A 27843-nucleotide genomic window follows, 5' to 3' on the forward strand; every position below is an offset into this window, starting at 1 on the left:
AGGCACACACTTACCCCCCCGGACACAGTAACCAGCCCCGGGGGGGGGAGGCACACACTTACCCCCCCGGACACAGTAACCAGCCCCGGGGGGAGGCACACACTTACCCCCCCGGACACAGTAACCAGCCCCGGGGGGAGGCACACACTTACCCCCCCGGACACAGTAACCAGCCCCGGGGAGGGGAGGCACACACTTACCCCCCCGGACACAGTAACCAGCCCCGGGGAGGGGAGGCACACACTTACCCCCCCGGACACAGTAACCAGCCCCGGGGAGGGGAGGCACACACTTACCCCCCCGGACACAGTAACCAGCCCCGGGGAGGGGAGGCACACACTTACCCCCCCGGACACAGTAACCAGCCCCGGGGGGAGGCACACACTTACCCCCCCGGACACAGTAACCAGCCCCGGGGGGAGGCACACACTTACCCCCCCGGACACAGTAACCAGCCCCGGGGGGGGGAGGCACACACTTACCCCCCCGGACACAGTAACCAGCCCCGGGGAGGGGAGGCACACACTTACCCCCCAACAGTTGCACGGACAGGAACCAGATGTTTGGAAAGAATTGCGCCTGCGCACACTGACCTTGCAGTATCCATTCCACGCGAGCCAATCGGAATCCACAGGCGTCACATGGCGACAGGCGAATAGCGAATCGGCGGCCAGCAGCGGCCGCGCCATCCAATCGGAGTGTGGGCTGACGGGACCCGGCCAATCAGCGTCCGACATTGACGACCACGCACCCCCGACCTGTATCAGTTTCCCCACTGACCTCGCCCCTTGAAGGAAGGTCAGGCTGCCCCAGCGCCCCCCCCAACCCCTACCCCATAGAACACCACTACCCCCACCCCCTTCCCCAGAGAGCACCACGGCCCCCCCCACCCCTACCCCAGAGAACACCACTACCCCCACCCCCTTCCCCAGAGAGCACCACGGCCCCCCCCACCCCTTCCCCAGAGAACACCACTACCCCCCCACCCCCTTCCCCAGAGAGCACCACGGCCCCCCCCACCCCTTCCCCAGAGAACACCACTACCCCCCCACCCCACTGCCCCCAACCCCTTCCCCATAGAACACCACTACCCCCCCACCGCACTGCCCCCCTACCCCCTTCCCCAGAGAACACCATGACCCCCCCACCCCCTTCCCCAGAGAACACCACGACACCCCCAACCCCTTCCCCAGAGAACACCACGACCCCCCCACCCCCTTCCCCAGAGAACACCACTACCCCCCCACCCCCTTCCCCAGAGAGCACCACTACCCCCCCACCCCACTGCCCCCAACCCCTTCCCCATAGAACACCACTACCCCCCCACCCCACTGCCCCCTACCCCCTTCCCCAGAGAACACCACGACCCCCCCACCCCCTTCCCCAGAGAACACCACGACACCCCCAACCCCTTCCCCAGAGAACACCACGACCCCCCCACCCCCTTCCCCATAGAACACCACTACCCCCCCACCCCACTGCCCCCCTACCCCCTTCCCCAGAGAACACCACGACCCCCCCACCCCCTTCCCCATAGAACACCACTACCCCCCCACCCCACTGCCCCCCTACCCCCTTCCCCAGAGAACACCACGACCCCCCCACCCCCTTCCCCAGAGAACACCACTGCCCCCACCCCCTTCCCCAGAGAACACCACGACACCCCCAACCCCTTCCCCAGAGAACACCACGACCCCCCCACCCCCTTCCCCAGAGAACACCACTACCCCCCCACCCCACTGCCCCCCTACCCCCTTCCCCAGAGAACACCACGACCCCCCCACCCCCTTCCCCAGAGAACACCACTGCCCCCACCCCCTTCCCCAGAGAACACCACGACCCCCCCAACCCCTTCCCCAGAGAACACCACTACCCCCCCAACCCCTTCCCCAGAGAACACCACTACCCCCCCACCCCACTGCCCCCACCCCCTTCCCCGTAGAACACCACTACCCCCCTGCCCCACCCCCTTCCCCAGAGTGCACCACTGCCCCCAGCCCCTTCCCCAGAGAACACCACTACCCCCCACCCCCTTCCCCAGAGAACCGCCCCACGTCACTCACCCCCTTCCCCAGAGAACCCCCCCACGTCACTCACCCCCTTCCCCAGAGAACCCCCCTCACAGGTCACTCACCCCCTTCCCCAGAGAACCCCCCCCACACGTCACTCACCCCCTTCCCTAGAGAACCCCCCCACATCACTCACCCCCTTCCCCAGAGAACCCCCCCACGTCACTCACCCCCCTTCCCCAGAGAACCCCCCCAATGTCTCTCACCCCCTTCCCCAGACAACCCCCCCTTCCCCAGAGAACCCCCCCAATGTCACTCACCTCCTTCCCCAGAGAGCCCCCCCAATGTCTCTCACCTCCTTCCCCAGACAACCCCCCCTTCCCCAGAGAGCCCCCCCAATGTCACTCACCCCCTTCCCCAGAGAACACCACTACCCTCCCACCCAACTGCCCCTGCCCTGTCACTCACCCCCTTCCCCAGAGAACCCCACTATCCCCTCCACCCAACTGCCCCTGCCCCGTCACTCACCCCCTTCCCCAGAGAACCCCACTACCCCCTCCACCAACCCCTTCCCCAACAAAACCCAAATAACCCCCACTGCTTCCCCCCCTCAAAAAAAACAACCATCCCTGCTCCAGATAACCCCTCACACCCAAATAACCCTGCTGCCTCCGTCTCCAAACAACCCATGCCCCTTTTCCCCTCCCCAAAATAACCCCAGCCACACCCACCCCAGAACAGTGGCAAATGGAGTTTAACTGAAGGGCAGGACTTAAAAGTAGGGCCTGGGGTAGTGGTGTAGAACAGAGAGAGACCTGGGGGGTGGGGGGGTACTCAGGTACCTCATTCTTTGAAGTTTGTGTCGCAGATAGACAGGGTCAGGGGGTGGTTAAGAAGGTATTTAGCACACTTCCTTCATTGCTCAGACCTTGGAGTACAGGAGCTGGGACGTCATGTTGAGGTTGTACAGGATGTTGGTGAGGCGTCTTCTGGAGCACTGCTATAGGAACGATATTATGAAGCTGGAGAGGGTTCAGAAGAGATTTACCAGGATGTTGCCGGGAATGAAGGGTTTTCGTTATAAGGAGAGGCTGGGACTTCTTCAACTGGAGCATAAGAGACTGAAGGCTCACCTTTATACAGGTATATACAATCATGAGGGTGGTCCGTGTGTGGAATGAGCTGCCAGAGGAAGTGGTGGGTGTGGGTATAGTTACAGCATTTAAAAGACATTTGGATAAGGACATGAACAGGGAAAGGTTTGGAGGGATATGGGTCAGGAGCAGGCAGGTGGGGCTAGTTTAGTTTGGGGATTATGGTCAACATAGACTGGTTGGACCAAAGGGTCTGTTTCTGTGCTGAAGGCCTTGATAAATAATCCACCCAACCCCTGTTGCCTTATTCCCAAATAAGCCACACAGGCTACTGCCCCTTCTCCAAAATAACCACCCCCCGCAGTCCCCCTGCACCAAAAAAAACTCCCTTTGCCCCTTCCCCACAAAACTTCACTGCCCCATCACCATTAATAACCCACCTGCACTGTTCACTCGTCTGGAAACAAAACCACATTCCCATGTAAAATTCTATCGTCCTTCTTGCATACTAACCCAAAATGATCCTGCTTCTCCTCCACCCTCTACCCTTCACTGTTTTGTCCCCAATATCTGACCCTGCAGTGCCCGCTCATCAATGACACACCTTTCGTGGTCCCTGCGGTCACCCTCCCTCACCAACACTCCACCCAATGACACCCTCTCACCAAAACCCACCACCATCAGGCCCCTCCCCAGTAATACACCTATTGAAAAATCAAGCTGCTTCTCCTCCATTGCCCCACTGTGTCTGCCCCAAATCACACTTTTCCCCGATCACCCCATTCCCAAGATAACTCAGCACCCCACCACGTGCTCGCAAATAGATGTACCCTCCTCCTACAAAACAACACTCAATCCCTGCACCAACCTACCTGTATTCATTGTGAGCATTGTTTAGGCTACTGTTTGTTCAAGCAGGGTAGGGGGGAGTTTATTTCAGTGAGCTGTAGACGGAGGCTGTGCAGGAAGGAAGATTCGATTGGTGTCACAAGGAGCCAACTGAGAACGCCAAAAGTCTTCTGCCTGCCAACAATTTGATTTGGCACTCAGGAAGCTGTACAGTTTGTGGGTACATACGTATGGCTAGAAGCTATTAGACGTCCGAAATGGAAGCTGTCCCCTCCACAGTTTAAAGAAAAAGCACATATAACGCTAAAGAGACCGGTTTATTTTCCCCCCTCACCAGTAATCTGTGCTTTCCAACTATTAAGTCATAAACCTTACAATTTGTGGACCGGCTGCTCTGCGCCTCCTGCCAGAAAGCCAACCGAGTCTGATAAAACACATTCATTATGGACGTTTTCATTCCTTTCACTTATTAAAACCTTTCACTTTTATGACAACTCAGGGAGTGGCAGGCCTTCATTTTCAGCATGCTACCCCAGTGAGCACCCTCTCCTGCCACCCCCAACCTCCTGTGCTGCAAATTCTTGTGACCCTCTGAAATTTGGCATTCTTGTGTAGGTCCTGATGGGTGCAAATTGAAACATTTCTTCAATGTGCCACTTTCAGCGACATTTCGTGTTCTGCATTTCTGAGCAATAGGTCTATCCTTCGGATACACTCGCTGAGTTGTAAAAGCGCTACAATGGGATTTGAATCAGTGATTGCCACAGCATTAGCCTGGGACGCTGTATTACAACCCCTCCGACTGCGCCGTGCTCCCTCGGTGATGGCCCTCCGACTGCGCCGCGCTCCCTGAAGGATCTGGAAGGAAACTGGTGTGTGTACTAAATTACAGATTTGCAGAGAAAGCCGCTGTAAAATCTCCAAGCCTGTGCTGCCTGCTTCAACAATCGGGCAATGGTGCAGGACGTGCCAGGCTTTCAAATCACAAATCCGTAATTAACAGCATTTGCAAGGCAAACATTTTATTCGGACAGATGTATAATTTAATTCCCCACCGTACAGAATATATACACATATTTATTTGCAAATTTTAAACATATCATCCCAGAAATGATAATGGAGGGACAGACAGGTGCAGGATGACTATCAGCACAGATTCAAGCCAATCACACGAGGCCACGGACAGTGCAGACTGGACACTTGAGAGAGAGGGAGAGAAAGAGAGAGACAGAGAGACACTGTAGACACTCAGCCCCTCATGTATAGTCAAGTCGAGATCAATATAATTCTGGCCACATGGAGGACCAAGCGATAGGGTTAGGAAATTGACAGCAAGTACTCAAGAGCAGAACATGGCTGGAGAAGAGAAAATGGCCTGTTCCTGCTCCCGTTTCAAATTGGGGGGAGTAACCAGCGGACTGAAGAGGTATCCGATTCTCCGGGCATCCACAGCAACGCGCTCCCCCAAGAGACGGATTCACGAGCCCACATGCCGAATCAGCGTCCCTCCCACTCCCCGGCTGGTCCGCTAGCCCCTCTCGCAGATGACCTCGATGACGCTCTGCTCCATGGTGACGGGGTCCAGGCAGCGGTGGGCGGTGCTCGCGACAATCTCGTCCAGCAGGAAGTGCACCAGGTTCTCGTCCGAGACGAAGCGCCACAGGTACAGCTGCAGGTACTGGCAGTCGACCTGGATCTGCTGCAGCCCGTAGCGGCCGAACGAGCGGAGGCGCACGCACTCCAGGAAGGTCTTCAGGCTGATCTTGATGATTCCAGTCAGCACGGAAACCTGTAGAGGAGGAGGAGGAGCAGACTTCGATGAGGACTGACCTCCATTCGCATAATCCCCACAGCACGTTCCATCCGGCAAGTTTATGCCCACTTAAAGGGGATCATAGAATCCCAACTGGGTGGAAGCCGGCCGTCTGGTCCATCAAGTCCAAAACGACCCTCTGAACAGCATGTCCTACCCCAACACTGTAACCCTGCATATTCCAGCCTAATCCACCCTAACCCGCACATCCCTGGGCACTATGGGGCAATTTAGCACGGCCAATCCACCCTAACCTGCACATCCCTGGGCACTATGGGACAATTTAGCACGGCCAATCCACCCTAACCTGCACATCCCTGGGCACTATGAGACAATTTAGCACGGCCAATCCACCCTAACCAGCACATCCCTGGGCACTATGGGGCAATTTAGCACGGCCAATCCACCCTAACCTGCACATCCCTGGGCACGATGGGACAATTTAGCACGGCCAATCCACCCTAACCCGCACATCCCTGGGCACTATGGGACAATTTAGCACGGCCAATCCACCCTAACTAGCACATCCCTGGGTACTATGGGACAATTTAGCACGGCCAATCCACCCTAACCTGCACATCCCTGGGCACTATGGGACAATTTAGCACGGCCAATCCACCCTAACCTGCACATCCCTGGGGACTATGGGACAATTTAGCACGGCCAATCCACCCTAACCTGCACATCCCTGGGCACGATGGGACAATTTAGCACGGCCAATCCACCCTAACCCGCACATCCCTGGGCACTATGGGACAATTTAGCACGGCCAACTCACCCTAAACTGCACATCCCTGGGCACTATGGGACAATTTAGCACGGCCAATCCACCCTAACCTGCACATCCCTGGGGACTATGGGACAATTTAGCACGGCCAATCCACCCTAACCCGCACATCCCTGGGCACAATGGGACAATTTAGCACGGCCAATCCACCCTAACCTGCACATCCCTGGGCACTATGGGACAATTTAGCACAGCCAACCCACCCTAACCTGTACATCCTTGGGCACTATGGGACAATTTAGCACGGCCAATCCACCCTAACCTGCACATCCCTGGGCACTATGGGGCAATTTAGCACTGCCAATCCACCCTAACCTGCACATCCCTGGACACTATGGGACAATTAGCAGAGGGTCTGATGGGCAGCAGGCAGCAGGTCAAACTAGATATGAGACTCAGACTGAGCAACGAGGGGATGGGGGAGGTGCAAACCAGCAAACGAGGAGCAGAGAAAGATTCTCACCTTGTTGAACTCGACGGGGCTGAAGATGTCTATCCTCTCAGAGAAGAGCTTCTGGATGTTACTCAGGAGGTTGGTGTCCATTGGAGCACTGCATTGGCAGAGAGTTAACAGGAGCTGAACAGGTTTGTCACAAACCAGATGTAAAAACTGCACATTGAGGCGAGGACAGGGACCATGACAGAGTTCAGCAAACTGATATCTGTGTTACCGACCACAGCAGAACCCCCAAAGTATATCGAGACAGCCCAAACCCTCACTTTCATGTCTTTTCCAAAGGCAAGAGTGGTACATTGTGTTCCAGCTATGATTCAATCTATCCACAACTCAAAACTCACTTTATTCTTATTACACAGTTAAAATGCAACAAAAAGATTCCCTATAGTGTGAAAACAGGCCCTTTGGCCCAACGAGTCCACACCGCCCCTTGGAGCATCCCACCCAGACCCATCCCCCTATAACCCACACACCCCTGAACACTATGGGACAATTTAGCACGGCCGATCCACCCTAACCTGCACATCCCTGGGCACTATGGGACAATTTAGCACTGCCAACGCTCCCTAACCTGCACATCCCTGGACACGATGGGCAATTTAGCACGGCTGATCCACACTAACCACACATCTTCGGACTGTGGGAGGAAACTGGAGCACCCGGAGGAAACCCACGCAGACACAGGGAGAATGTGCAAACTCCACACAGACAGTCGCCCGAGGGTGGAATTGAACCCGGGTCCCTGGCGCTGTGAGGCTGCAGTGCTAACCACTGAGCCACCGAGCTGCCCAAGATGATGTGGCATAACTTTGCTCTACTGAAACACTCAATAATATATTACTTAATGACTAATCATTCAACTGTTCCAATATAGGCAGCATCCATAAACGCACACTTGGGAAAATGCAATTCATCATTCAATTCTGCTCTCCCTGATACAGGACAAATGTTGTGAAGTTTAGAAGGGTTCAGAAAAGATTTGAGGATGTTGCTGGGATTGGAAGGTTTGAGCTACAGGGAGAGGCTGGGGCTGTTTTCCCTGGTGCATCGGAGGCTGAGGGGTGACCTTATAGAGGTTTATAAAATCATGAGGGGCATGGATAGGGTGAATAGACAAGGTCTTTCCCCCAGGGTAGGGGAGTCCAAAACTAGAGGGGCACAGGTTTAAGGTGCGAGGGGAAAGACTTAAAAGGGACAATATTTTCACACAGAGGGTGGTGTGTGTACGGAATGAGCTGCCAGAGGAAGTGGTGGAGGCTGGTGCAATGACAGCATTTAAAAGGCACCTGGATGGGTACATGAATAGGAAGGCTTTTGAGGGATATGGGGCCAAATGCTGGCAAATGGGACTAGATTAATTTAGGATATCGGGTCAGTGTGGATGAGATGAACCAAAGGATCTATTTCTGTGCTACAAAACTCCATGCATCTGTAAAACTGTTTTTATTCACATGTGCCGTCTCTCTCCAGTCCAGTAGACACTAAACGCCAAAAGAAAAATTAAATAATCCGCCCCTTTAACTTTCTAAGGGGAAAGCCTTCTGTTTAACACTTCACTCTAGCAGCAAAGAACTGAAGTTCAAGCTCTAGCTTTTAGAAAAATACAGAAACTTAACAGAAAGCAAAACCAATGTCCTTTTGGGTCTGTGGGAGACTGAGCCCACCCACTCATGATTCTTTTGTCTTACTTTGGAAAAAAAAAAGCCCCAGGGAGAACTCAAAGCTGTTCCCAACTGCCTATGCGAAGGAGACATCTCACCAACACTGTGACAACACCCCTCTGGAAGAGAACCAGGACCGAAGACATTGCTTGAAGACTCAGAACAGAGACATACGTCAGCTCACTCTCACTCTTGCGCCCCCTCCACAGCCCGACAGTTACCTGGGGGTGTAGCTCGGGGCGTAGCGCGCTTGCTGGCGGGAGCTGCTATACACAGAGAAGGTTCTCTTGCTGGAGTCGCTGCTATGTGCCTTCCTCACTCCTTCCTCGTACAACAAACCGACCTTAACAGCAGAAAGAAGCAAAGAAGAACATTTATACTCCAGGTCAAACGCTGCATTCCTGCCTCCACACACACTGATCCACCCACCCACTAATCTTGACTCCACCAATATACAGGGATATCCTTGATACTCATGCTCCAAGGAAAACATTCAGACCATAATCCTAAACGAAACAGATGTACTGCAATACCACCCCCTGCAAGCTCCCTCCGAGCCACTCCCCATCCCAAGTTGGAAATATATCGGCTGTTCCTTCAGTGACGCTGAATCACAATCATGGAATTCTCTCCCTAAGGGGCACTGTGGGTCCCTCTATAGTGCACGGACTGCAGTGGTTCAAGAAGGCAGCTCACCTCCACCTTCTCAAGGGGTAACTAGGGACAGGGCAATAAATGCTGGGCCCAGCCAGTGACATCCACATCCCACAAATGAATAAATAAAAGGGTCAAAAAGTGGCAGATGGAGTTAAATTTGAATAAATGTGAGTTATTGCAGGACATATACTATTAATGGTAGGGCCTTGGGTAGTGTTGTAGGACAGAGTGACCCAGGGTTTCAGGTACATAATTCTTTGAAGTTTGTGTCACACATAGACAGGGGGTTAAGAAGGTGTTTAGCACGCCTGCCTTCGTTGCTCAGACCTTGGAGTACAGGAGCTGGGACGTCATGTTGAGGTTGTACAGGATGTTGGTGAGGCCTCTTCTGGAGCTCTGTGTCCAGTTCTGGTCTCCCTGTTACAGGAAGGATATTACTGAATTGAAGAGTTTTCAGAAGAGATTTTCCAGGATGTTGCCGGGAATGGAGGGTTTGAGTTACGAGGAGAGACCGGAGAGGCTGGGATTTCTTTCACTGAAGCGTAGGAGGTCGAGACGTCTCCTTGTAGAGGCTTATAAAATCATGAGGGGTACAGATAAGGTGACTGGGAGGTGTCTTTTCCCTAGGGTAGGGGGGATTTTAAAACTAGGGGGCACATTTTTTAAGGCGAGTGGAGTAAGATTTAAAAAGACACAAGGGCAAATTATTTTACACAGAGGGTGGTCCGTGTGTGGAATGAGTTTCCAGAGGAAGTGGTGGGTGTGGGTACAGTTACAGCGTTTAAAAGCCATTTGGATAAGGACATGAACAGGGAAAGGTTTGGAGGGATATGGGCCAGGAGCAGGCAGGTGGAACTATGGTTGGCACGGACTGGTTGGGCCGTGACTGTAGGGCAGTATGTCTCCGCACCAGCGCGGGTGTCACTGCACTTCCTGCTGAATATGAGTCGGCAGACAGTTCTACAACCTCCTGGTACTCGATTCAAGGGTCCACGGATCTTTGACAACTGAGTGGTTTGGAGAATGGAGGGTGTAGGTGTGGGGTGCACATCAGTGGAGTTCAATCCTTTTCGAGCTGAAGTTTACATGGCTCCAGCCGGGCACTGGCAGGCAGCGGTCAGGAGCGGGCAGAGGTAAAGTTACCGTTGACCCAGAGGTCCGGAGGGCTGCCCTCTCTCAGAGAGAGAGAGAGAGAGAAAAACGGAGAGGAGGAGAGATGACTGGTCGTGGGTTTAACCCGAGGGTCAGAACGCCACAGACGAAGGGGAGAAGTCAGGAAGGTGGGGCTTTCAGGGTAACCTCAGCCGGAGTGGGAAATGAACCCATGCTGCTGGCATTGCAGCTGTCCAGCCAACTGAGCTAACTGGCGCACCTCCACCAGAAGCAGGAACCCTGGCTACTCTCCCACAGTCCCCTCTAAAACCCAGCTGCCACCGTCCCAGCATCAGGAGCGGAAACATTGACTGATTTTCCCCTCCATCTAAACAGGGCCCCTGCCGCTAACTCCCTCCGCCCTCAGGCCCCCCACCCCCAATCCCCTGACCTGCACATCGATAGAGGTTATGTCCTCCACCACTCTCTTCATCACGGCTCGCACGTTGCGGGGCTCGATGGTGTTGAGCCAGTCACGGGTCTCCACGCTCTTCCGCAGCATCTGAGATACATTCAGGCCCTGCACCTTCACGTAGTGATTCAGCAGCTTCTGTGCGGCCTCCCGCGCGTCAGCACACAGCACGGTCACCAACGTTACGGGGGAATGGTCCTGGTGAGGGAATCACAAAACGGCACAGCCGTCAGCCCTGCATCACCTGCGGGGCGCAGCTCATCCTTCCACTGGAACCCAAAGTCCTCCTCTTAGACCGGAAGGCGCAAGGGCAGAAATTAGGCCATTTGGCCCATCGGGTTTGCTCCGCCAATCAATCATGGCTGATAAGTTACTCCACCCCATTCTCCCCATAACCCCTGATAACATATCTCAGTCTAGGCCCGAAACATCAGCTTTCCTGCTCGGCCTACGGTTTCCATCCAGCTGTGCACCTTGTTATCTCAGATTCTCCAGCATCTGCAGAGTCTGCTCTCTGTCTTAAATGTACTCAACGATGTTAATAACAGTAGCAGCAGTGTTTCGGACAGACCACAGGACATGGAGCGGATGCAAAGGCATAATCCCTGGGAATGAGGACATTGTTACACGAGGAGACTTTGAGCTCATTATGTTCCCTGAAGTTTCAAAGAATAACTGATCACTGTGGTGGCGAAAGGTTGGCTGTTACTGACTAGAATCTCCCAAGTGTCACATCTCCACTGAGGGGAAAGACACACCAGCACCAGCATCCTTGACCAGGCCCGACATACCCAGCATCGAGGCACTGACTTCTCCCCACACCCCCTCTCCAATCGGCTGTGACAGGCTGGGCACGCCGCCCACACTCCCCAAGTGGCTGCTCCACTCCCCAGCTCCAAGACGCCAGGGAAGCCCGAGGTGGGCAGAGGAAGCCCCTCAGGGATACCCACAAGGCCTCACTGGGGAAGTGCAGCATTCCCACAGACACCCGGGAATCGCCAACCTAAAGTGGAGGAAAAGCATCTGGGATGGCATGGGAACTGCCGTCGGGAAAAAGCAGAAGCCAGGCGAAAACAGCGTAAGGAGCGTGCTGCCACGCCAACGCCCTGCTACCTTCTTCCCACAACCCCCTTCTGCCCCAAGTGTAACAGAGCCTGTGGTAGCAGCATCGGTCTGTACAGACACCTGCGGACTCACCCTAAGAGGAGAAAGGGAGTCACTCTCGTCTGTGAGGGACTGCCAATACATGAATGAGCATTACTTGCAAATTAAATTGCATCCGGTGTGTTTTGAATTGCCTGTTTGTTACAGTAAGAGTCTTATAAAGCAAAATCTTGTGCAAATCTTTCCCAGGAAAAAAAAAATCACCTCTGTTTTTGGAGAAAAGAATTATTGGCATTGTCTTGTTGATAGATGTGTACGGGTTCAGAAGCTGTTTTGGAAAAAAAAATACTAAAAGTTTTCTCAACTTTTAAAATGACTTTGCTGAACTAAAACATAGCCAGAAGTCATACAACACCAGGCTATAGTTGAACAGGTTAATGTGAAATCGAAAGCTTTCGGAGCGCTGCTCCTTCGTCAGGTGTCATGGGACTTCTGACTTCGTCCAACCCGGTCTAACACTGACATTTCCACGGAAGTACTAAAATATGGCATATCTGAATACAAACTGTCGACAATTTTTGGCAAGATCCAATCAGCAATTACCAGGACACGGCTCAGACATCTCGGAATTTCACAACCTTGCGTTGTGTCAAAATTGAAGACAAGACACGTAATCAAACTGTAAACAGTAGCAGCCCTCTGGCAAGGGCTGCTAACAAAGATAGGACATGAAACTCATTAAGTCTGCAAAGGGACTGACTGCTCACAATCTATCTCAGTGAAGGAACTCAGTCTTGTTGTTAAATAGGGCACTGAAGCTAACTTTTAGAAGTCTGACTTCTTCCACTTATCTCCTCAGGCAAACAGTGAGCACGTAGTCAGAGAAAAGATTCTTGGAGAAGTCAGTTTCAATTTGACAAAAGCTTCCACATCACGTGACAAATTCCCACGAAGTCTAAATTGTAATTTCAGGACCCCTCGCCTGAGCGTGCCTTTTAACCATTCCAGTGAGTTGAGTCGACAAGACTGAAAAAACAGAATAGACTAATGACGAGGGCCAAGTTCAAGTAAAGCTTCTCGAAATCTAGTTCTGCAAGAAATTTCATAGTCATCCAAAAGTGAACCAAGTGTCGAAATGTCACGGTGACTCAATGGTTAGCACTGCTGCCTCACGGCGCCAGGGACCCGGGTTCAATTCCAGTCTCAGGCAACTATTTGTGTGGAGTTTGCACGTTCTCCCCGTGTCTGCGTGGGTTTCCTCTGGGTGCTCTGGTTTCCACCCACAGTCCAAAGATTAGGGTCAGGGTGCATTAGCCGTGCTAAATTGTCCCATAGTGCCCAGGGATGTGCGGGTTAGGGTGGATAGGCCGTGCTAAATTGTCCCATAGCGTCCAGGGATGTGCAGGTTAGGGTGGATTGGCCGTGCTAAATTGTCCCATAGTGCCCAGGGATGTGCAGGTTAGGGTGGATTGGCCGTGCTAAATTGTCCCATAGTGCCCAGGGATGTGCAGGTTAGGGTGGATTGGCCGTGCTAAATTATCCCATAGTGCCCAGGGATGTGCGGGTTAGGGTGGATTGGCCGTGCTAAATTGTCCCATTGAGTCCAGGGATGTGCGGGTTAGGGTGGATTGGCCGTGCTAAATTGTCCCATAGTGCCCAGGGAGGTGCGGGTTAGGGTGGATTGGCCGTGCTAAATTGTCCCATTGAGTCCAGGGATGTGCGGGTTAGGGTGGATTGGCCGTGCTAAATTGTCCCGTAGTGTCCAGGGATGTGCAGGTTAGGGTGGATTGGCCGTGCTAAATTGTCCCATAGTGTTCAGGGATGTGCAGGTTAGGGTGGATTGGCCGTGCTAAATTGTCCCATAGTGCCCAGGGATGTGTGGGTTAGGGTGGATTGGCCGTGCTAAATTGTCCCATTGAGTCCAGGGATGTGCGGGTTAGGGTGGATTGGCCGTGCTAAATTGTACCGTAGTGTCCAGGGATGTGCAGGTTAGGGTGGATTGGCCGTGCTAAATTGTCCCATAGTGTCCAGGGATGTGCAGGTTAGGGTGGATTGGCCGTGCTAAATTGTCCCATAGTGCCCAGGGATGTGCGGGTTAGGGTGGGTTGGCCGTGCTAAATTGTCCCACAGTGCCCAGGGATGTGCAGGTTAGATGGATGGAAAATGCAGGGTTACAGGGATGGGGTGGGTCTGGGTGGAGTGCCCTTCAGAGGGTCGGTGTGGACTTGTTGAGCCAAATGGCCTGTTTCCATGATCGTATGTCAATGCTATGTTGCAGCGCCTTTGTCAATGTTGAAATAAATTGTCCAACTCCTCCCTTAGCTGGCTGCATCGTCCCGAATCAGACCATACAGAAACCAACCCTCAATGGAAGCTAGCTCTCCAGAATCTCAAAATCTCATGGCAATTAGTATCCACGTCTTTGGATTTTTAAGTTATTCTTAACTCTTCCCCCGTTTCCCATTCCTTGTGCACGTGCACATGAGTGTTTTGCGACAATCGTTCACCTACATGCAAATGCATGAACAATCCATGCTTCCGATTTAGGTCGGAAGAGAATTTGCTGCAGATCACTGTAAAATTGGACTTCACATAAAGGGCTTGGGAGAAACAAGCTACAGTCCATTCCAAATGGAGAGGAAAAATTTGAAACACCTCTGCTCACAGACTGAAGACTAAAGTAAAAGGTTAGTTTCCTTCCTCTGTCCATAACAGTGTTGCAAAAAAAAAGGGACATGTCGCTCTCTTAGTCAGGGCTGCGTACACTACACACCAAGGTCACACGAAACAGGAACAAAGTGTTCTGTCTCGAGCCTGTTCTGTCATGCGACAGCATTACGGCCGATCAGCCATTCCTCAGGTCCACTTTCCTGCCCTTTCCCCGTGACCGATCAAGCATCTCTCCAAGGAGGGGTGTCCGGACCCGAAATGTCAACGCTGATTTTTCTCTTCACAGATGTGGTCATACCTGCTGAGGTTTTCCAGCAGCTTCTGTCTTTGTTCCCAATTTACAGCACCCGGTTTTTATTTAGGAACTTCTTTGTCTCAGCCGTAAATACACACGCTGACTCTGCACCCCCTCCACCCAAAACAGCTCTCAGTGGAGAAGAGTTCCAACCCTCAGAGAGGAAATTGCTCCTCATCTCAGTCTTAAATCAGGGCCCTTTATTCTGGGTCTGTGCCCTCTGGTCCCAGACTCTCCCACAGAGGTGGCGGGGGCTGGGGGCCGGGGGGAAAACATCCTCTCAGCATTTACCCTGTCAATCCCCTTAAGGATCCTGTATGCTTCAGTGAGTTCGCCTTTCGTTCCTCTAAACACAGTGGGTAGAGTCCCAACCTGTTTAACCTTTGTTCGTAAGACAGTCCCTCCATATCAGGGATCGTCCTGGTGAACCTTCTCTGAACCACCTCCAATGAAATGAGATCTTTCCTTAAATAAGGTGAACCAAAACTGCTCTCAGTGCTCCAGACATGGTCTCACAGCACCTTGTACAGCTGCAGTATGATTTCCCTAAGCTTATACTCCAACCACCTTGATATAAGGGCCAACATTCCATGACCGTTCCTGATTACCTGCTGCCCCTGTGTGCCAGCTCTCTGTGTTTTGTGCACAAGTAACCCCTAATTCCCTCGGTGCTGTAACTTTCTGCAGTTTCTCTCCATTGAAATAATACTGCTGTCTTGTTTGCCATTAACAACGCATTTGCTCACTCAGAGCCTCACCGTCAAATCTTGCTTTCTTGAAATATCTTGCTGCAGCCCCCATCCCAGCCGATGCTTAAGGGAAGCCAAGGACGGTCTCCACCGCCCACGCTGTGAGAGAACAAGTTGCTGAGCCCCACGGCCCAGTCACTCACCTGCCCCAGGAACTGCTCGTCCGTCAGGGTCAGGATGTAGCTGATGGTGGACGTCTCATAATCCAGGCAGAGGCGCGACAGCAGCAGGAGGAGACCCGGGGGCGTGGCCCCCTTCTCACCCGCCGTCTCGCAGAACTGACGGGCCGAGTGGCACATGTACTTGATGAAGTTGACGATGAGGCCCTCGCGGACGCCCTGGCTGCAGAACTCCCCCTGTCGAGGCAGACAGGCCAGTCAGCAAACAGCAACCAGCCTACATGGTCTCTCAGCACCTTGTACAGCTGCAGTATGATTTCCCTAAGCTTATACGCCAACTCCCTTGATATAACGGCCAATGTTCCATGACCCTTCCTGATTACCTGCTGCCCCTGTGTACCAGCTCTCTCTCTTCCCTAGCTCAAAAATAAAACAAACACAGGATCTGCCACTCACCCCAGAACTGCTCTCAAACAACACAGAACAGCACAGGAACATGCCTTTCGGCCCACCAGGCCTCTACTGGCACACACGCCCTTCTAAACTAAAAAGCTTTTGCATTTACACATCCATCTATTTCCTGCCGGTTCATGTACCTGTCCACATGCCCCTTAAATGTTTCTACTGTACACACCACCCCCATTCCCTGCCGGTTCACGTACCCGACCACATGCCCCTTAAATGTTTCTACTGTATCCCCCCATTCCCTACCGATTCACGTACCCGCCCACATGGCCCTGTATGTTGCTGGAATTCCATCGCCACCATCTCCACTGGCAGCTCATTCCAGGCATTTACCACCCTCTGTGTAAAAAACCTGCTTCTCACGTCTCCTTTAAATTTACTTCCTCTCACCTTAAACCTACGTCTCCCTGAGTAACTGACCCTGACAGAAAGACTCCAAATATCCATTCCCCTCAAAATTCTGGAAACTTCTATCAGCTCGCCTCTCGTCCTCCCATGGTTGAGCTTAAATTAACTGAGTTTGCCTAATCTCTCCTCGTAGTGAATATCCTCCAAACCAGGCAGCCTTCCCGGTAAACCATTTCTGCACCCTCTCCAAAGTCTCCACATCCCTCTGGTAGCGTGACGACCAGAACTGTACCCAATATTCCAAAAGTGGTCGAGCTCAAGTTCCATACAGCTCCAACATGGATTCCCAACGAGGGCCGAGTGGGCCGGAGGGAGAGAGGGCGTAGCGAGAGGGGGCGAGGGTGTGAGGTCTGAGTGGGGGAACGGGAGGTGGAAGGTAAAGGCTGAGGGTTGGGGGAAGCCAGAGGGTGAAGGTTGGGCGCGGGTTGTGGGGGGGAGGCCGTGGGCAAGGGTTGTGGGGGGAGGTGAGGTGGAAGGTGGGGGGGTGATGGTTGTGGGGGAGGTAGTGGGTGAGGGTTGGATGGAGGTAGAGGGTGAGGGTGGGGGTGGGGGGGCAGGTAGAGGGTGACGGTGGGGGGGGGGGGGGGGAGGTCGAGGGTGAGGGTTGGGGGAGAGGTCGAGGGTGAGGGTTGGGGGGGGCGGTAGAGGCGGACGGTGGGGCGGGTGAGTTTGGGGGGGGGGGGCGGTAGAGGTTGAGGGTGGAGGGGTGAGGTTTGGGGGGGGGCTGTAGAGGGTGAGGGTGGGGCGGGTAAGGTTTGGGGGGGGGGCGGTAGAGGGTGAGGGTGGCGCGGGTAAGGTTTGGGGTGCTGTAGAGGGGGAGGGTGGGGCGGGTAAGGTTTGGGGGGGGGCGGTAGAGGGTGAGGGTGGCGCGGGTAAGGTTTGGGGTGCTGTAGAGGGTGAGGGTGGGGCTGGTAAGGTTTGGGGGGGGGCGGTAGAGGGTGAGGGTGGCGCGGGTAAGGTTTGGGGTGCTGTAGAGGGTGAGGGTGGGGCGGGTAAGGTTTGGGGGGGGCGGTAGAGGGTGAGGGTGGCGCGGGTAAGGTTTGGGGTGCTGTAGAGGGTGAGGGTGGGGCTGGTAAGGTTTGGGGGGGGGCGGGTAGAGGGTGAGGGTGGCGCGGGTAAGGTTTGGGGTGCTGTAGAGGGTGAGGGTGGGGCAGGTAAGGTTTGGGGGGGCTGTAGAGGGTGAGGGTGGGGCTGGTAAGGTTTGGGGGGTGGTAGAGGGTGAGGGTGGGGGCGGTGAGGTTTGTGGGGGGCTGTAGAAGGTGAGGGTGGGGACGGGGAGGTTTGTGGGGGGTGGTAGAGGGTGAGGGTGGGGGGGGTGAGGTTTGGCGGGGGGCGGTAGAGGCGGAGGGTAGGGGGGGTGAGGTTTGGGGGGGCGGTAGAGGATGAGGTGCGGGGGGTGAGGTTTGGGGGGATGTGGTCGAGGCGGAGGGTCGGGGGGGTGAGGTTTGGCGGGGGTGAGATTGGGGGGGCGGTACAGGGTGATGGTGGGGGGGGGGGTGGTGAGGTTTGCGGGGGAGAGGTAGAAGGTGAGGTGGGGGGGGGGATGAGGTTTGGTGGGATTGAGTTTTGGGGGTCGGTAGAGGCAGAGGGTGGGGGGGTTGAGATTTGGGGAGGGGAGTGTTAGAGGGTGAGGGTGGGGGGTGGTGAGGTTTTTGTGGGGGGGGCGGTAGAGGGTGAGGGTGGAGCGGGTGAGGTTTGGGGGGGTGGTAGAGGGTGAGGGGTGGGGGGGTAGAGGGTGAGGGTGGGGGGGGGCGGTAGAGGGTGAGGGTGGGTGAGGTTTTGGGGGGCGGTAGAGGCGCAGGGTGGGGATGGGTGAGGTTTGCGGGGGGGGAAGGTAGAGGGTGAGGGTGGGGGTGGTTGAGGTTTGGGGGGGCGGGGCGGTAGAGGCAGAGGATTGGGGGTAATGAGGTTGGGGAGGGCAAAGTTTGGGGGGGCTGTAGAGGGTGAGGGTCGGGGGGTGAAGTTTGGGTGGATGCGGTAGAGGTGGAGGGTGGGGGCTGAGGTTTTGGTGGGCGGCAGTAGAGGGTGAGGGGTGGGGTTGAGGTTTGGGGGGTGCGGTAGGGGGTGGAGGGTGGGGGCGGTGAGGTTGGGTGGGGGGGCGGTAGAGGGTGAGGGTGGGGGCGGAAAGGTTTGGGGGGTGGTAGAGGGTGAGGGTGGGGGCGGTGAGGTTTGTGGGGGGCTGTAGAAGGTGAGGGTGGGGACGGGGAGGTTTGTGGGGGGTGGTAGAGGGTGAGGGTGGGGGGGGTGAGGTTTGTGGGGGGGCGGTAGGGGGTGAGGGTGGTGGGTGGGGCGGTAGAGGGTGAGGGTGGGGGCGGTTAGGCGGTAGAGGCGGAGCGTCACAGCTGATTACCTTGAAGTAGGCCTTGCTGGAGAAGGTGATGTCCTTGGCGGTGAACAGGTGGACGTAGGCGAGCACCGACTTGACCTGGTTGAGGATGGAGGCCGAGACCGAGGCCAGGAGCTCGGGCAGGTTGGCACCGTCCTTTCCCAGGAGGCGGGGAGCGGCCAGCGACTGGCGCACGTCGGTCAGGCAGTCGGCATAGAAGCTCTGCAGAGCCTGCAGGTATTGCCGGAGCCGCTCCTGGGCGGCACGCACCGCGATCTCTGTGCCCGCGGTGGCCGCCCGCAGGTTGGGCAGGAGCTTGACCACGGCCTGGAGTCGCCGGTGGAACCGGTCCAGGCCACGCACCAGCAGCGAGCTGTCTCCCACCCCCTTCTCAGCCCGGATGCGCCGCTCCACCAGGCCAAAGTAACGGCCCATCAGCTGGTCCACAAACTCCACCAGCTTGGCCCCGGCCATACGTGCCACGTCCGGGCTGGCTAGACCTCCGGCCGCTGGCCGGTGGACAAAGAGGTCCTGGTAGGAGGCAATGACCAGGCACGTGTCGCTGACGAAACCGTTGCAGCCCCTGTCGGTGAACTCCAGGATGTCGGAGAGGGGAGCTGCTGCCCCAGGGAGGGGGCCAGGCTGACCCAACTCTGCCTCCAGCGCGGACAGGTCCTCCTCCAGCCGGGAGCGGGCATGCGCCAGGAACTCGTCGCACAGCTCCTCTGCCGGCTCGCCCAGCTGCAGTAACAGCTCCACGCACTCTGCCAGCTCCTTGGCACTTGAGCCTGTATCCCTGCAGCCAGGAACACAACACACAGACAGAGGGACACGATGCTGCTTTCTGCTGCCACTGGTTACACACACCCGCCCTCTCACACGCTCACACACACACCGCGGTCCTGTCCTGGGGTGGGGGTGGAGTGGGGGGAGGAAACGGAGAAAAACAGAGACATGCACAGAGACAGCCTCACCCCTTTCGCAGAGGGCAAAGGGTAATGGAGAGGCAGTGGAAGTGGCCGGTCTGAACCTCTATCACCAAGAGGAAAGCGAGGGTGCCAATCCACCCTAACCTGCACATCAGTGGACACTATGGGACAATTTAGCACGGCCAATCCACCCTAACCTGCACATCCCTGGGCACTATGGGACAATTTAGCACGGCCAATCCACCCTAACCCGCACATCCCTGGGCACTATGGGACAATTTAGCACGGCCAACCCACCCTAACCTGCACATCCCTGGGCACTATGGGACAATTTAGCACGGCCAATCCACCCTAACCCGCACATCCCTGGACACTATGGGGCAATTTAGCACGGCCAACCCACCCTAACCTGCACATCCCTGGGCACTATGGGACAATTTAGCACGGCCAATCCACCCTAACCTGCACATCTTAGGACTGTGTGGGAGGAAACCCCATCCAGACACGGGGCACGGGGAGAATGTGCTAACTGCACACAGACAGTTGAATCCCAGTCCCCAGTGCTGTGAGGCAGCAACCACTGTACCACCCAAAGGGGGTCACAGGGCACAGACACAACTGGATTAAGGTGCGGCAGGGAAAGAGGTTGGGAGGTGACCAGGACAGCATTGAGGGGTAGGCAGGATTTGAGGCAAGTCCAGCGAGAGGGTGGTCATGGGGACAGAGTTACCGGAACTTCTCTCGGAGTTTGTGTGCGAGGTCAGACATGATCTTCTGGCAGTCATTCTGGATGCCCTGGAAAGATGCCATGTGCTGGTACTGGTGTAGCACCGAGCGTGCCTTGCTGTAATACCGCACAGCTTGCCCATATGCCTCCAGCTCGATGCATTTATTCAGTCGGGCCGGCAGCTCAAACAGGAACTGCAGTTTCCTCAGCAACGTGTGCACACCTGAAAGTCAGAGAATCATGGAGACGTACAGCACCCAAAATAGACCACTTTGCTCCAACTCGTCCGTGCTGCCCAGATACCGCAAATTAATCCAGTCCCATTTGCCAGCATTTGGCCCACATCCCTCTAAACCCTTCCTATTGATGTGAGATCTTATTGGGATAACATCCCATTAATTTATATAAGTATAGAAATCAATGTCCTTTATCTGCCTACACATGGGTATGCAGGCACTGCCCTAAAGCTTCCTGCCCAACTAGAAATTAGGTGTAAAACTTTGTAACTCCTTATCTTCCCACACATCGGCACGCAGACACTGCCTTAAGCTTCCTGCCTGAATAGAATTAGAGTTAAAATGTGCAAATCTTTATCTTCCTGCACAGGGGTATGTGGAAACTTTCTCAAATAAGTGTGGAGCATTTGTAAAGGTGTGAGAATTCTGAAGTATGTAACTGAAGTACGTAACTTCTGTCTCTGACAAAGGGGCCAGCCAGACACATCGGCAACTTGAAATTACATTCTGTCAGGTTAACAACTTGAAATCGCCTCCTGCCATTAGCTGTCACTTCACGAATGATCGATACTATATCCTGGTCTTTTAGGTTCTTGATGTAATAATTCTTTTGTATCTTGTCTTTGCCTGTTGTAGTAATTGTTTCGTGTATCACGTCATTGTGAGATGTAAAATTATTTTACGTATTATGTACTTAGTAAAGTATAAAAAGCGGGGACTGCCCGCTGCTCGGGGATAATTACGTACAAGACTCCGCACTCTGTGCCGAGTTGAATACAGTGATTCTCCACAGCTTGTACTTGCTCGGTAATAAAGGATTTGTGTTTTTTCTAAACAGGTCAGTGTCTTGTTATTGCATCAAGTCTGTGAGGGTCTCCGAAAACGAACCTGACACACGTCCCCATCCAGATGCCCTTTAAATGTTGTCATTGTACCAGCCTCCACCACTTCCTCTGGCAGCTCATTCCACACACGCACCACCCTGTGTTAAAAAGTTGCCCCTCAGGTCCCTGTTAAATCTTTCCCCTCTCACCTTAAACCTATGCCCCTCTAGTTTTGGACTCTCCTACCCTGGGGAAAGACCGCGGCTATCCACCCTATCTGTGCCCCCTAACGATTTAATAAACTTCTATGAGAGCACCCCTCAGCCTCCGACGCTCCAGGGAAAATAGCCCCAGACTATCCCTGTAGCTCAAACCCTCCGACCCTGTCAACGTCCTTGCAAATCTTTTCTGAACCCTTTCAAGTTTCACAACATCCTTCCTGTAGCAGGGAGACCAGGATGAATGCAGTATTCCAAAAGTGGCCCTAATCAACGTCCTGTACAGCCACAACATGACCCTCCCAACTCCCATACACAATATGAAGAGTGCAGGACAGGCCCAGAGCTGCACCAAGCATAACCAAAGATGATGTGCCAACCCAGTGACCCTACCAAACAAGACTGCTTGCAATATGCCGACAACAGAATCGGTGACAGAGCTAAGCGATCTTGCAACCCAAGGAATAGTTCTCCATGTCGAATCAAAAATGAACAATTAACAAACTAAAGAACAGGAGGAGAAAGAGAAACCAGAAATTTCCTCATCCTGAGTGAGGGGGAAGCCCAGGACTTTGGTGCAGCAGACAAGGCTGATGCGTTTGTCCCCAAGTCCATAGTGCAGATCCACCCTGGTCTCCTTCAGTGGTCCCCACCATCACAGATACCAGTCTTCAGTCAATTCAGTTCACTTCACGTGATATCGACAAACGGTTGGAGACACTGGGTACGGTATGGGCCCTGACACCGTTCCAGCAATAGGACCGAAGGCCCGTGCTCCAGAGCTTGCTGCTCCCCTACCCAACCTGTTCCAGTACAGTTACAACACTGGGATTGACCCGACAATGTGGACAATTACTCACCTTAAACCTATGCCCCTCTAGTTCTGGGCTCCCCTAGCTGGGGAAGAAAGATCTTGTCTATTCAACCTATCCATGCCCCTTTACGATTTTATAAACCTCTATAAGGTCACCCTTCAATCTCATGTCCTCCAGTGCAAAAAATCCCAGCCTATCCAGCTTTGCTTTAGAACTCGGCAACATTTTGGTAAATCTCTTCTGAACCCTCTCCAGCTCCATAATATCCCTCCTACAACTGGGTGACCAGAACCAGGCACAGCAGTCATCAGCGATCGTAGGAACTGCAGATGCTGGAGAATCTGAGATAACAAGGCGTACAGCTGGAAGAACACAGCAGGCCAAGCAGCATCAGAGGAGCAGGAAGGTTAACACCTTGGGCCTAGACCCTTCTAGTAGCCATCGTCTAGGCTGAAGTCACCCTCCCGATAGGAAGTGCCTAGCCTGACGTAGAGACAGCACCATTGTGCATAAACCTGCTGCTGCCCTAAGAAGGGCAGCAAGGGCAGTTTTGCAGCTTGCAAAGAGGAAATGGACAAGCATCCAAAGGGCAGAGTTTACAGGGTTAGGATGGAGCCAGCAGGAGGCGCTCTTGGGCACCCAACAGGCAGAACAGCCTCCTCCTAGCTGTTCTGCAAGTAGGACACTGGACAGAATTGGGGAAGTCGGGGTGGGGGCACAGCGATTATAAATGAGGCTTTTTTTTTTGAGCAAAGACAGTGGCGGCACAAACCTGAGAGTTTGGTGATCTGCTGATGCTGGTCCTGCAGCGTGTGGCTGATGCGGGCGCTGAACTCGGTGATGGCGGCCATGTTGGTGGCCAGGCAATCCATCTCATCCTCCATCTTTTTGAAGTCGTTCTTCATTTTCCTGATGGTGTCTGGGAAGAGAACGCGGACGGGTTAGTCGCCGGGCAGGGCAGAACCCGAACTGGGCCGGGCCGGGGCCGGGAGGGGTGGGGGATGGGAACGAAGCCGGAAAACGCAGTTCACGTTTGGATAGCAGTAGCCAAATTTGGTAAAGAATCTGTAAATAAGAATCTACGGTCCCCCACAAACCCATTGCCGATGGTCGGAAAAGCCCATCTGGTTCACCAACGTCCTTGAGGGGAAGAAGCCGCCATCCTTACCTGGCCTGGCCTACATGTGACTCCAGACCCACAGCAATGTGGCTGACTCTTAACTGCCCTCTGGGCAATTAATATGGGTAATAAATACTTGCCTGGCATCTCATTCTCCCTACATTACATTCCACCTGCCAAATGGTTTCCCACGTTGCTGACTACTGTCCTACATCCCCGTCTGTACACTCACCACTTGCCTTCACATCAAGGGTAGGGAATCTGTGGAATTTTCAACCACAGAAGACTGTGGCGGTCAAGACACTGAACATGCTCAAGAAAGAGATAGATAAATATTTAAAGAAACCAAGGGGAATGGGGAGAGAACAGGAATATGAGAGAGTTATGCAGTCATACAGCACAGAAACAGACCCTTTGGTCCAAACAGTCCGTGCCGACCGTTATCCCAAACTAAACTAGTCCCACCTGCCTGCCCTGACTTGTATCTCCCCAACCTTTCCCATTCATACACTTATCGGAATGTCTTTTAAAGGTTATAACTGCAGCCACATCCACCGCTTTCTGACAGTTCATTCCACACACGGACCACTCTCTGAGGGGGATAAAAAAGTTGCCCCTCATGTCTTTTTCAAACTTTTCTCCTCTCACCTTAAAAATACATCCCATGGTTTTGAACTCCCCCACGCTCACCCTTGTCATTCACCTTATCTATACCCCTAATGATTTTATAAACCTCGGCAAGGTCATCCCTCAACCTCGTACACTCCAGTGAAAAAGATCCCAGTCTATTTTACATTAGATTAGATTAGTTTAGATTCCCTACAGTGTGGAAACAGGCCCTTCGGCCCAACTAGTCCACACCACCCTTGAAGCATCCCACGCAGACCCACCCCCCCCATAACCCACACATCCCTCAACACTACGGGCAATTTAACACGGCCAATCCACCGTAACCTGCACATCTTTGGACAGTGGGAGGAAACTGGAGCACCCGGAGGAAACCCCCGCAGACAGGGGGAGAATGTGCAAACTCCACGCAGTCGCCCGAGGGTGGAATCGAACCCGGGTCCCTTGTCCTGTGGGGCTGCAGTGCGCCACCGTGCCACCCCTATTTTAATATCTCAAACCCTCCAAACTCGGCAACATCCTGATCAATCTTTCCAGCTTCTCACTTTATTTCCTATAACAGGACGACGAGAACTGGACACAGTGCTCCAGAAGAGACCTCATCAACATCCAGTCCAACCTCAACAAGACGTCCCTAACTCCTGTACTCAAACGACTGAGCAATGAAGGTGAGCGTGCTAAACACTTCATTAACCAGAAACAAAAACCAAGTCGTTGCTGGAAAAGCTCAGTGGAGGAGAAAAACCGAGTTAATGCTTTGGGTCCGGTGACGCTTCCTTAGTTCTGCCAGATGTGCTGAACTTTTCCAGCAACTTCTGTTTTTCTTCCTGATTGGTGACATGCACAGTTCTTTTGCTTTCTTAACTCTGTCTACCTGTGACGCAAATTTGAAAGAATTATGTTCCTGAATCCCGAGGTCACTCTGTTGTACAACACTCCCCAGGACCCTACCACGAACTGTTTAAGTCCTGTGCTTGTTTGTATTACCAAAATGCATCAGCGTGATCATACCAAGTGGCTGACTCCTAACTTCTACAAACTCTACGTTTCTGCCCTACCTGTGGCAGAGATAAACTTGTTGTAGTTTTCATAGACCAGAGTCTGCATGTCGCTGTCCAGGGCTCGGATGTGTTTCACCATCTCAGCTTCACTTTCCATCAGTTCTGCCAGTGTGCACTCCTTCCTGAGCTGTCACACAGGAGAGAGTGAGCAGATTATGTTAGCAACGGACCCCGTGATCATCCCTCCTGCTGCTGGCTGTGTCGGGCTCTTGCTGGGCTCTGGACTCCACAGGAAGCACCTGGTCCGACTGTCCTAACCCAGCATTCACGTGTTCAAGAAACCTGTGTTTCCGCTGGTGGGAGGGGGTCACCGCACATTTCTCCCATCTCACCTGAAGAGGTGACACTCACATTCCCCTTTGCTCACTCATACTCCCCTTTTTCCACAGGGGAAGGGTCATGCACTCCGCGAGCCCACTCTCTATCAAACATTCACTGCACTCTGATTGAGGATCACCCCTCCCTCCCTCCCTCTCTCTCATTAGGGGAGGGTCACATATCCTTCCCCGTTCTCCCTGTGCGGGAGGTGTTTGACTGTCCCACAACACCCAGCCACCCCTCAGTCTGGGGAGGGTCAAAACTCCCCTCTCTGTGGGAAGGGCACAACGCCTCTCCTCTCACTGTGGGGAGGGCAAGGGAGAGGAGGAGTGGGGGGGGAAGCCAGATTGGGGATGGAGGATCAGAAGTTGGGAGGGGGATTGGAAGATTTCAAGAGGGGGGAAGATTTGGCGGGGGAGGAGAGGAAAAGACTGGGAAGTGGCTGGGGCAGAAGTCCAAGGAGAGGGCGGGTAGAAATGGCTGGGGGAGGGGGGCAGTTATGGTAGAAGGGGAAGGGGCAGTTATGGCGGGGGAAGGGGCAGTTATGGCGGGGGAAGGGGGAGGGTTTGAGGGGGGGAGGGTTTGAGGGGGGGAGGGGAGGGTGTGTGAGGGGGGCGAGGGTGTGTGAGGGGGGGGGAGGGTGTGTGAGGGGGGGGGAGGGTGTGTGAGGGGGGGGGAGGGTGTGTGAGGGGGGGGAGGGTGTGTGAGGGGGGGGAGGGTGTGTGAGGGGGGGGAGGGTGTGTGAGGGGGGGGGAGGGTGTGTGAGGGGGGGGAGGGTGTGTGAGGGGGGGGAGAGGGTGTGTGAGGGGGGGGGAGGGTGTGTGAGGGGGGGGAGGGTGTGTGAGGGGGGGGAGGGTGTGTGAGGGGGGGGAGGGTGTGAGAGGGGGGGAGGGGAGGGTGTGAGAGGGGGGGAGGGGAGGGTGTGTGAGGGGGGGGGGGGTGTGTGAGGGGGGGGAGGGGGGTGTGTGAGGGGGGGAAGGGGGGTGTGTGAGGGGGGGGAAGGGGGGTGTGTGAGGGGGGGAAGGGGGGTGTGTGAGGGGGGGGAGGGGGGTGTGTGAGGGGGGGGAGGGGGGTGTGTGAGGGGGGGGAGGGGGGTGTGTGAGGGGGGGGAGGGGGGTGTGTGAGGGGGGGAGGGGGGTGTGTGAGGGGGGGAGGGGGGGTGTGTGAGGGGGGGGTGTGAGGGGGGAGGGGGTGTGTGAGGGGGGAGGGGGTGTGTGAGGGGGGGAGGGGGGGGAGGGGTGTGTGTGAGGGGGGGGGTGTGTGAGGGGGGGGAGGGGGGGGCTGTGTGAGGGGGGGGGAGGGGGGGGCTGAGGGGGGGGGGGCTGTGTGAGGGGGGGAGGAGGGGGGGCTGTGTGAGGGGGGGAGGAGGGGGGGTGTGTGAGGGGGGGGGAGGGGGGTGTGTGAGGGGGGGGAGGGGGGTGTGTGAGGGGGGGGAGGGGGGTGTGTGAGGGGGGGGAGGGGGGTGTGTGAGGGGGGGGAGGGGGGTGTGTGAGGGGGGGGAGGGGGGGTGTGTGAGGGGGGGAGGGGGGTGTGTGAGGGGGGGGGAGGGGGGTGTGTGAGGGGGGGGGGAGGGGGGTGTGTGAGGGGGGGGGGAGGGGGGGTGTGTGAGGGGGGGGGAGGGGGGGTGTGTGAGGGGGGGGGAGGGGGGTGTGTGAGGGGGGGGGAGGGGGGTGTGTGAGGGGGGGGGGAGGGGGGTGTGTGAGGGGGGGGGGCGGCACCTTGTTGAGGTAAAACTCGGGCTGGAAGTGGGCCCCGTCGATGTCCCCGGGGTCGAGCGGCTCCCGGGAGCCCTCGTTCAGGCCGTAGTAGAGTTTGAGCATCCCCCGGATCCGCCGCTTCTTCCCGGGGCCCGGCTCCGGCTCCGCTTCGGGCTCGGGCTCCGCCGCCGCCGCCGCCATCTTCCCAACAACAACAACCCGGCGGCCAGGGCCTGGAACAATA

General features: G+C 55.0%; 2 protein-coding genes across 2 annotated transcripts; both read right to left on the reverse strand.

Annotated features, from left to right (window-relative positions):
* Positions 1 to 5129: 5129 nt before the first annotated feature.
* vps51 (VPS51 subunit of GARP complex) lies at positions 5130 to 27843 on the reverse strand. Its single transcript, XM_059643792.1, has 10 exons — positions 27621 to 27843; positions 25582 to 25711; positions 23549 to 23695; positions 20687 to 20906; positions 19052 to 19823; positions 15853 to 16065; positions 10871 to 11089; positions 8892 to 9013; positions 7016 to 7103; positions 5130 to 5741 (listed from the first exon to the last, which is right to left on the reverse strand). Exons 1-10 carry the CDS (start codon positions 27798 to 27800, stop codon positions 5481 to 5483), a joined length of 2352 nt encoding a protein of 783 aa, XP_059499775.1. The 5' UTR covers positions 27801 to 27843; the 3' UTR covers positions 5130 to 5480.
* LOC132208050 (uncharacterized) lies at positions 16250 to 18821 on the reverse strand (the record flags this gene model as incomplete). The annotated part of the gene is made up of 3 exons (XM_059643790.1): positions 16250 to 16291; positions 17590 to 17669; positions 18758 to 18821. Coding segments are annotated over 3 exons (186 nt in total), but the record flags the coding sequence as incomplete, so codon positions are not given.

The sequence above is a fragment of the Stegostoma tigrinum genome, unplaced genomic scaffold (assembly GCF_030684315.1).
Source record: "Stegostoma tigrinum isolate sSteTig4 unplaced genomic scaffold, sSteTig4.hap1 scaffold_270, whole genome shotgun sequence".
NCBI lineage: Eukaryota > Metazoa > Chordata > Chondrichthyes > Orectolobiformes > Stegostomatidae > Stegostoma > Stegostoma tigrinum.